Here is a 10881-nt window from a genome sequence, read left to right on the forward strand (position 1 = left end):
AGGCCCAGAGTCCTTGGCAGGGGAGAGCACATCAGAGCAACAGGCCCAGAGTCCTTGGCAGGGTACAGCACATCAGAGCAACAGGCCCAGAGTCCTTGGCAGGGGAGAGCACATCAGAGCAACAGGCCCAGAGTCCTTGGCAGGGGAGAGCACATCAGAGCAACAGGCCCAGTGTCCTTGGCAGGGCAGGGTACAGCACATCAGAGCAACAGGCCCAGAGTCCTTGGCAGGGGAGAGCACATCAGAGCAACAGGCCCAGTGTCCTTGGCAGGGTACAGCACATCAGAGCAACAGGCCCAGAGTCCTTGGCAGGGGAGAGCACATCAGAGCAACAGGCCCAGAGTCCTTGGCAGGGGAGAGCACATCAGAGCAACAGGCCCAGTGTCCTTGGCAGGGCAGGGTACAGCACATCAGAGCAACAGGCCCAGAGTCCTTGGCAGGGGAGAGCACATCAGAGCAACAGGCCCAGAGTCCTTGGCAGGGTACAGCACATCAGAGCAACAGGCCCAGAGTCCTTGGCAGGGGAGAGCACATCAGAGCAACAGGCCCAGAGTCCTTGGCAGGGGAGAGCACATCAGAGCAACAGGCCCAGTGTCCTTGGCAGGGTACAGCACATCAGAGCAACAGGCCCAGGAACACACCCACATCGCTAACAATGGTGTACTGTAGCACACCTATGTGTGGCACAGGCGTCTGAGGGTGTTGACAACTCACTCCTGGCTGTCATGTGGAGTGGAACCTGGCTGTGTGTCAGGGACTGCAGGTCGACTTGACTGGTGTGACAGAGGGACATGTGGTGTGGCTATAACAGAGGGCCTGCAAGGTGGAGGGCTGTGCGGACCAGGTGGCACCGTGGCACGTGGAGGTGGAGTCATGCACGCCCTTGACACAGTGTGGGTGGGAGAGGTTGGAGGGGTGCCCTTCCACTTCTTTGGAATATGAATTTGCTTCCCTGTCATGGGGTTGATGGGAAGTGGCGTTGACACCACCTGCACACCCCCCAACTGTTCCACTTCAGGGGCAGACACTGCCACTCCCTCTGGAGAAGTGCTTGATCCTGCAGTACGCTTGTGCTGGCTACGCCTCCGGACCACTTTAGCCTCTCTGGAAGGTGTACCCCCCACAGTGACCACCTTCCCACTTACCCCAGGGATGGCCACTACACTGCCCTCCTGTCCCTTCTTGCCAGGGATGGCCACTACACTGCCCTCCTGTCCCTTCTTGCCAGGGATGGCCACTACACTGCCCTCCTGTCCCTTCTTGCCAGGGATGGCCACTACACTGCCCTCCTGTCCCTTCTTGCCAGGGATGGCCACTACACTGCCCTCCTGTCCCTTCTTGCCAGGGATGGCCACTACACTGCCCTCCTGTCCCTTCTTGCCAGGGATGGCCACTACACTGCCCTTCTTTGCCACAATGACTGGGCTGGTCACAGCAGGGCTTCCCTCCACCTGCCTCGATGTACTTTGTTCTGGGGTTGATGTGGTAGGTGGGTGTGTCCCTGTGTTCACCCCAGGTGTAGTCATGACATCCCACACATCCTCTGTGGGCATAGCAGAGTCAATATCTGGTGATGGCTCAGCAGCATGTGACCCTGATGTCTGACACAATGTTGTTCTGGCCTTGCTCTTCTGTGACTCCACCTGGTCTGTGCATATTGGGGGGTCCCTGCCCTTCTTTGGGGATGGAGTCTGTGGACGGGATTGTTTGCTTTGGGTCTGAGCTGTGCTACTAGTGTTGTAACGTTTACTTGATGTATGTCCCAAGTGCTCACTGTCATCTGATGTGGCCACTGACTGGGTGGACGTCACAGGCACCTGAGCTGCAAAGGGGGCATGTTGGAGGGCTGACGTCACTGTACCTGACAATGACAGGAGTGTACGATGTAGGCCACCCACGTCAGAGTGTATGCCCTCCATGAATGCCAGAACCTGCCCTATTTTGTAATCGTGGGCACTGAAGGCATTCAGCAGGGCGGTCTGGCCCACGCAAAGTTGCCGCAGGAGCTCTACGCACTCTGCACTGAGGGCAGCAGGGGGGACAGGTGCAGGTGCTGCGGTGCCATGTGTGAATGTCACACGTCCCCTCTTAGTGACACGGATACGGCCAGCCCCAGAGGAAGTGGATGGGAGGGTGGGCAGTGGCCGTTGGTAGTCAGATGCAGCAGCAGAGTCCCCATCCCCTGTGGCTGCTAACAGGGACTCATCCCCCCTGCCATCAGATGAAGTGGTACTCTGTGTCTCAGCCACAGATTCCTCATGCATACTCCTGTCACCCTCAGTAGCGCTGGTGTGGTCAGTGTCACTTTGCTCCGTCTCACCCTGCTCTGCTGCCGCTGTCGTGCTGGTCTCCCCACCACTTTCAGGATCATGTTCCGCCGTGGTGTCTTCCGAATCTGCATTAGTGACAGAAACATGGTTGTATAAGTGTCATAGTCTGGTCACACGATATCAGAGCAATGCAGCACATGAGAGGCCTAGAGCTACATGGTAACCACCACACCCTCAAATCATTGTGCTGCTACACACCAGTTACACCACAACTGAGCCTGTCATGCGGACAAACAGGCAGGAGTGGACCAATGTCGATGACACACAGCACTACACCCTGCCCATGGATGGTGTTCCCCTAGCCCACATGGACCTGCCCCACGGACATGATGTAGCCACAACTAACATCACCACTTCCAGAGCCTAAAGGGATCCAGAGGGGAATACACACACCTGTTTTGTCTACACATGCCACATTGTCAAATAGGCCATTACAATCACCATGTGCCAATGTGGGTTCACATTGTTGTCAGATGTGTGGGCCACTACCATGCAGGTGCATGCAAAGTACACTGACATGGTGTAACACTCATTAAGTGGACACAGCTGTACAGCATAATAGGGACTACACCCACCATCACAAAGAAGAGTGACCATGTGGACAACAAAATATATGTCAAGGACTGAAAACTGCAGCCAGGAGCTGCAGAGTAAGGCCATGGTGGGCCAATGCCTCATACAGACACACATCACAGTTGCCACTCACATCACATATCACAGCATGGCAGCACACGCACATCACATGTGTCACCGCAGACACAGGCACTCTACACATGCATCCACTCCCAGACAAACTCTCCCTCCCCGGATACTCACCATCGCTGTCTTGCTGCTGAAGCCCCTTCAGACGTGCATCCAGGTCTGGATAGGTCACTGCCAGTATGCGTGCCATCAGCGGAGTCATGGTGCGGCGTGCCACACGCCCTGTGCGTGGTACCATCCCCAACTTCATCTCTGCCACTTGCTCAGCCAGCCGGCTGATGTCGTCCCACCTCTTGTGACAGTGTGTGTGTCGTCTGTTTGATACCCCCAGGGCTCGCACCTTTGCTGCTATGGCCCTCCAGACAGCCTTACGTTGGTGTACTTTGAGCTGCAGGTATGAGAGTAAAGAAGGACTAATGAACATTTACACATTGTCATATGTCAGCATCTATCAGTACAGCAGCCAGACACTGAATCAGGACGCACAGTGACCCCCCTCCCTCCAGAACTGGGGGTACCCTCACAAGGCCACTCTGCATGGCATAAACATTAGTGAATGCATGCACACATTGAGCTTCGTAGTCTCCATGATTATCACACTGAAGAATGATGATTCAACACAAATGCATCGACAGCACTGTATAAATCATAAATTGTACAGGGCATTGATGTGGCATATCCACTAATCAGTGTGCAGCAACTGTAGCATGTAAGTTGGCTGATGGACAAACTTTGGAAGGGCAGCCACTGAACCTACTCTGTGGGGCACACTGACTATGACTACAGGGGCACCCTGAAATTACATCACAAGCGGACACTGTCCAACCAGCTACAAGGCAAACAACCGTTGGTCATGTCTGCCCCAAAAAGTAGCACATCCCACTCACACATACAAGTATTGGCCTAGGACAGAGTCATAATGCAAAACACACACTCCCACCACCTGCAAACATCTTGTCTGTCAGTGTTTGTCAGCACCACACATCCAAAATAACATACAGCTGCATCATGAATACACGTCTGACACCACCCTGCCCTACAGCTCCCTACATGGTGACTTACCACGACATTGGGGCCACCAAACAGCCGTGGGTACTGTGCCAGCACCTCGTTCACAAGGACATCCAGCTCCTCACTCGTGAATGGACTGGCACGGATCTTATCTGTTCTTGACATCCCTGTGGATATGGCAGACCTGTGGCGGAAGTGAGTTGTGAGGTGTCCCAGGCAGCAGGCTCTGTGAGCAGCAGGAGAGGGTCCCAGGCAGCAGCAGGAGAGGGTCCCAGGCAGCAGCAGGAGAGGGTCCCAGGCAGCAGCAGGAGAGGGTCCCAGGCAGCAGCAGGAGAGGGTCCCAGGCAGCAGCAGGAGAGGGTCCCAGGCAGCAGCAGGAGAGGGTCTCAGGCAGCAGCAGGAGAGGGTCCCAGGCAGCAGCAGGAGAGGGTCTCAGGCAGCAGCAGGAGAGGGTCCCAGGCAGCAGGCTCTGTGAGCAGTGGGAATGTGTGGCTCACTCCCACAGATTTATAGGCCCATGGGGTCGTTAGGAAGCTGATAAGGTGCTACAATTGGTTGTCTGGGTCAGCCTTATTCATAAGCATCCAATGACCGGCTCCGCGGCGGCGGCGCGCCGCTTCCGCATTATTCAAATCTGCATCATGCCACATTGAACACCCATGCCATTGGCTGTAGGCAATGCACCATGGCGGTGACGCACCGCGGGTGTCCGGGGTGCGCTACCGCGATGGTGCATCATTCAAAAGCATCCAATGACCGGCTCCGCGGCGGCGGCGAGCCGCTTCCGCATTATTCAAATCTGCATCATGCCACATTGAACACCCATGCCATTGGCTGTAGGCAATGCACCATGGCGGTGACGCACCGCGGGTGTCCGGGGTGCGCTACCGCGATGGTGCATCATTCAAAAGCATCCAATGACCGGCTCCGCGGCGGCGGCGAGCCGCTTCCGCATTATTCAAATCTGCATCATGCCACATTGAACACCCATGCCATTGGCTGTATGCAATGCACCATGGCGGTGACGCACCGCGGGTGTCCGGGGTGCGCTACCGCGATGGTGCATCATTCAAAAGCATCCAATGACCGGCTCCGCGGCGGCGGCGCGCCGCTTCCGCATTATTCAAATCTGCATCATGCCACATTGAACACCCATGCCATTGGCTGTATGCAATGCACCATGGCGGTGACGCTCCGCCGGGGACCGGCGGTAGGAACCGCGATTGATGCGGCGGAGCCTAGCCAGCGGCATGGACACCAGTCCATGTGCCAATGGCTACCTTGGCTGGGTAGATGGTGGTGCTGGGGTCACACCGCCAGGGACTGGCGCTAGGTTCTGGCATTTTCGTGCACATTGCTCTGTATGTCAATCATGGACAATGTATAAGTGCCATGCAGCTACATGGTGTAGGGCACATCATTGTACACACGATGCCACAGAGCCATTGCATCCACAGGAGGACGCACGTTCAGTCTGAGCCACTTTAGCATGTGTTTGTGCCATTTTAGTAAGGCTTTTGATGGGTGCTGATAATTGACAGACGTCAGGTGCTCTACATAGATGCAGTGAGGTTTAATGTGTTGTTGGTCAGTGCAGACCTTGACCAGGCTGGTGGCACTGCATTGTATCGTACCTGACTTGTGCATAGGGTGACCAACCGTCCGTAAATTTCACGGACAGTCCGTAATTTTGGCTGTCTGTCCGTTGTCCGTGAAGGATTCTTTAACGGACGCCATTTGTCCGTAATTTTAACCGGGCACAGCTTTCCCCCACCTCCCTTCTTGACTCCGATGCTGCATGAAAGCTCAGACCCCCAGCAGCACTGTAGAGGCACAGCGGGATGGCAACCCTCACACCTCCAGCCCTTGATGAGCTGTTAAGAGGTGCTTGAAGGTGACAGAGGGAGGGGCGCAGGTTCAGGAGCAGGGGGCATCCATTCACATGCAAACAGCCCTGAATGCGTCTTGTATCTGCTATTTAGAGGGGGGCTCGCACATTCCATTTCTACCCAGGGCCCCAAACATCCGAGACTCGGCCAGATTACACCCCTGATTACACCGAGGCAGCACCTGCTTCTCTTCACCGAGCTTACTTACTGCCACTAATTTGTAAGCAAACCTCGGTTCTTCAAACATGCATAACGTAATACAATAAAGAAATGGCACAATCGCACCCACACTGATTAACAAAGTATGGAGGACAATCAGTTCTCTTAGAGTATCTCCTGTGAGTACTGTATATCACAGTGGGGGATGGCATTTTGGAGCTTGTGCAGGAGGGGGCGAGAAGCCCAAGATGATACTAGAATACTGCATGGCCACCCCTGTGCCCACCCTGGTGGATCACGTTCCCTCTCCTGTGATGACTCCTGCTCCTGTCCCCCATGTTGTGGCTCCAGTCCACCCCCTCCTGTGATGGCTCTTGTCCCCCCCTGTGGTGGATCCTGTCTCTGCCCTGGGTGGCTTCTGTACCAGTCCTGGAACGGCCCCTGCAGCGAGGGTGAAGTTCTTGATGGGCCTCTTCTCAAAAGGGCTCAGCTCAAAATTAATATGGAAAGGTGGGCGAGTAAGTAAGTGAAGGGATGTGTGAATGGCTGGATGAATTAGTGAAAGGGTGAATGGATGAATGAAAGATTGACTAAATGGATAATGAGAGAGGATAGATGGATTGATGAGTGAGGGGAAGGATGGAGAGAAAATGTAAATAGCTGGATGTATGGGTGGAAGGGTAGCTGGATGATTGATGAGGGGAAAGATGGATGAGGGGAAGGATGATGGATGGAGGGGAAGGATGGATGAGGGGCAGGATAAATGGATGGGATGGATGGATGGGTGAGGGGAAGGATGGGTGAAAGGAAGGATGGATGAGGGGAAGGATGGATGGATGACGGGAAAGGATGGATGATGAGGGGAAGGATGGATGGATGGATGGATGATGAGGGGGTGGGTGAACGGATGGATGATGAGGGGAAGGGTGGATGGATGGATGATGAGGGGGTGGGTGAAAGGATGGATGGATGAGTGGGTGGGTGGATGATGGGGGGTAGGTGGATGAGTGAAATGATGGATGTATTGATGTATTGATAAGTGCAAGGGTGAATGAATGGACATATGAGTGAAAGGGTGGGTGTAAGGATGGATGAGTGAGTGAAAGGGAGGGTAGATGGACAAAAGGATGAATAGATGTGTGAAGGAGTGAAATGATAGATGAATGAGTGATAGGGGCAATGGATGGATTCATGAGTGGATGAGTAGATGGATGGATGGATGGGTAGTTGGATGGATGGATGGAAGGCTAAGTGAAAGGGTCGATGGAGAGAGAAAGGGAGGATGGATGGATGACTAAAAGAGTGGATGGGTGGAAGGATTAGTAAGTGAAAGGATGGCTGGATTGGTGAAAGGGTAAATGTCTGAATAGGTGAGTGAATGGATGGATGGGATGAAGAGTGGATGGATAAGTGTACAGATGGATAGGGTGAAAGGGTGGATGGATGGATAATGGAGGATGAGTGAAAGGATGGATGAGGGGATGGATGAGTGAAATGATAGATGGAAGGATACATGATGGGTAGGTTTGCAAATGGTTGAATATGTTTGGAAATGGCTGGGCTTACTTATATACTATTGCGCGACCTCTGATGTGTCTGTAAAACGTACCTATTGTCCTGAAGTTTAGTCCTGAATTTTGACCTCCTATCCTGAATTTGTGTCCTGAATTTTGACCCTTTGTCCTGAATTTTTACACTCACCGTCCTGAATTTGGACCAATGCCAGTTGGTCACCCTACTTGTGCATTCAGAACTGATCATGCACACAACCAGAAGTGTCCCTGCTATTGTGATCATTGTGTTGATGAATGCTTCCACAATGTACATGATGCATTGAGGTCTGGCAGGTACGGCAGATGGGTATGACAGACATGTTAAGTCACATTAGATTTGTGGCTCTTGTAGCTCCATGTCTGCGCATGTCACTCGTTTAATCATTGTATCCACATTATTGTCACTTGGGTATTGTCACTGGAGAGGCCTGCCCTCTATGTGTAGCTATTGGGCAGCCATGTAACCAGATGTGCCATGCAGCTTTCTGGCCATTGTTTTTTACCCATTACATCAATGATGTTTTGTGCTATGGCCATCTCATGATGCTTGTCATTGACCTATTGTTTTTAATCCTGAACTAGGAGGAGGCCAGATCTCCGACGTCAGGTGATTGTGCTTGAGGACATGGAGAATGAGGCAATCATCAGGAAATTCCGGTTGGACAGACCGACATTGAAGATCTTGTGTGATCTATTGGAGCCCCACCTGCAGCCTCGCCGTCACTATCCTACGGCATTCACACCCGCCCACAAGGTAATGGCAGCACTACACTTCTTTGCAACTGGTTCCTTCCAGGAGACCGTGGCTAACGCTGGGGGAATGTCGCAGCCCATGTTCAGCATGGTGCTGAGGGATGTACTCGAGGCCATGATGATCTATCGGAATCGCTACATCCATTTCCCCCGGGGACATGAATTGGCTGCCGTTAAGGGGGACTTCTATCCACTTGGGCACATCCCACATGTAGTCGGTGCGATAGATTGCACCCATGTGGCTCTGGTGGCACCGCAGGCGACGGAGCACATTTTTCGAAACCGGAAACACTACCACTCCATGAATGTGCAGGTGGTGTGCCTTGCAGACATGACAATTTCACATGTGTGTGCTAAGTATCCCGGTTCCGCACATGACTCTTTAATCATGAGGAACAGCATGGTGCCACGGGTGATGGAGAATCTGCATCCCGAACGTGCCTGGATTGTGGGTGAGTTACACAACTGCTATCGCGTGCTGTGTGTCACTGCCTTTACTGTGGCCGTACAACATTGCAATGTGTATTTTTTTTTCCACAGGGGACTCGGCTTATCCCAGTAGGCCATGGCTGTTGAGCCCACTCCGTAATCCCCAGACACCTGCAGAGATCCGCTACAATGAGGCCCATGGCAGGACACGACGGGTAATTGAACGTACTTTTGGGCTGCTGAAGGCAAGGTTCCGGTGCCTTGACAGGACTGGAGGCGCACTTGCATACTCGCCTGGGAAGGTGTGCAAGATCGTTGTGGCATGCTGTATGCTACACAACCTGGCCATCCACAAGGGGGTCCCCCTGCTCCTGGATGACGGTGAGGAACCAAGGCCACAACCTGCTCAGGGACCTGAATCCAGTGATGAGGAGAGTGGAGAGGAGGAAGGAGTTGACCAACGGCAGCAGCTAATCCAACGCTACTTCACTTGAAGGTGTGTGACGAGTTACAACGTCTACATAGTCTAGTGTCTTAGCTTATCTTATGAATGGTTATGCGCAGATGTTCCCAATAGCCACATGTTCTGTCACCTATGTATGGGATTGTTGGAATGGACGTTACGTCCGGAGATGTATTATGGACGGCATTACAGCATTTCAGATAGACACTGTGTAGGGTACCTGTGATAATTAGGATATTTGTGGATCAGTGATCTGTGTGTGTTGCCACGATGAGACCAGTGACTGTAGTTCTGTTGTGTCTCCCTAGGTTCTCCAGCGTGTTCCTGCCCTGCATACTGTACATCATGTTTACATATCATGGACATAATCATCATTGTAAATTATGCACTAAAGAATTCACTACACAAAATCTGGATTGTAAGGTATTTTATTTACGGGGTGGACATGTGAATTGTGCGTGAATATTTACAGGAAGGTGGGGAATGAGCAGTGAGTTGACAGTCATGGTCGCTGAGATGCAAGAGTAGACACCACATGAATGTGGTGACCCAGTCCAACAGACAGGTGCCATTGCCAAGGCAATGTGGGGAAAGATAGTCCAAAAGAGTCAATGCAGTTGGGGAGAGGGTTGTCTTCAAGGCTGGCTCCGTGACTGGCGTGTGGCAGGTGCTTGGCTTCCAGAGACTCCCAGGCTCTTCTTTGGACGCCCCCTAGATCTTTTTGGCGGTGGGGGGCCTGCTGAATGGCCAGCGGCGTCAGAGGACTCGCCCCTCTCTGTTGGCGCAGGGGAGGATGGTGGACTGGCATCCTGCTGCACAACAGGAGGGGATGTCGGTGATGGTTGGGACACAGGCCTGTCCCTCTGCAACGCCACTTGCTGGCCCATGAGGTCCACCATCTGTCCCATGTGGTTATTGATGGACCTCATCAGCAGGATGAGCTCCCTGAAAAATTCCTCCGACCGGCCACTTTGTCCCTGGACCTCTTGATAGGCATCCACAACTCTGGTGAAGTGGTCCAGGGATGGTGTCCACTCCTCCTGAGGTCTGGTGTTGGCCCTGGCCCTCCCACCTGCTCTGCTGCCACGAACCTCTTCCCTCGCCACTGGTGCGCCACGCACTGGCTCCCTGCCCTCCACAGTTGTTTGTGTGGGCTGGTCATCCCTAGGGACAGGGAGGGTGCGGGAGGTGGTACTGGTGGTCGTGGTGGTGTTGGTGGCAGTGGCTGCGGTGGTGGTTGCGGTGGAGGCAGAGGCTGTGACAGCAGGGGTCTGCTGCGTTGTCGTTGCAGCAGAGGTGGTGGTGGGGAGGATGGGGGCCTGGGACCTCTGGGTGTGTGGAACACCGGATGTGCCGGGCTGGAGCTCATCGTCCATACTGTCCTGGGAGTCTGCATCTGTGAGTCCATGTGCCGGAGGTGTAGACTGGCTCTGCGGGTCGTTGGTGTTGTCCCCAGCAGTGAGTTCTTCATCACCTGTGGAGTAGATGGGGAGTGGTCAGTGTTTGTGTCATCTGTGTATCATCAGCTGTCTGTACACTAGTGCATTGTGCTGTCATCAGTTGTACAAATCATGGCAACATCGTGTTACATT

At 53.4% G+C, this 10881-nt stretch overlaps 1 protein-coding gene and 1 long non-coding RNA gene across 2 annotated transcripts; one reads left to right on the forward strand and one right to left on the reverse strand.

Annotated features, from left to right (window-relative positions):
- Positions 1 to 646: 646 nt before the first annotated feature.
- On the reverse strand, positions 647 to 4157 carry LOC147727032 (uncharacterized). The gene is made up of 2 exons (XM_086963034.1): positions 3147 to 4157; positions 647 to 2395 (listed from the first exon to the last, which is right to left on the reverse strand). The coding sequence occupies exons 1-2, from the start codon at positions 3454 to 3456 to the stop codon at positions 711 to 713; spliced, it is 1995 nt and encodes a 664-aa protein (XP_086819160.1). The 5' UTR covers positions 3457 to 4157; the 3' UTR covers positions 647 to 710.
- A 4629-nt stretch (positions 4158 to 8786) lies between these two features.
- LOC147727033 (uncharacterized) lies at positions 8787 to 9719 on the forward strand. The gene is made up of 3 exons (XR_015309451.1): positions 8787 to 8849; positions 8938 to 9322; positions 9598 to 9719. It is a non-coding gene; the product is annotated as an uncharacterized LOC147727033 (long non-coding RNA).
- The last annotated feature ends 1162 nt before the right edge of the window (positions 9720 to 10881 follow it).

Source organism: Lissotriton vulgaris, chromosome 3_1 (genome assembly GCF_964263255.1).
Source record: "Lissotriton vulgaris chromosome 3_1, aLisVul1.2, whole genome shotgun sequence".
Taxonomy (NCBI): Eukaryota; Metazoa; Chordata; class Amphibia; order Caudata; family Salamandridae; genus Lissotriton; species Lissotriton vulgaris.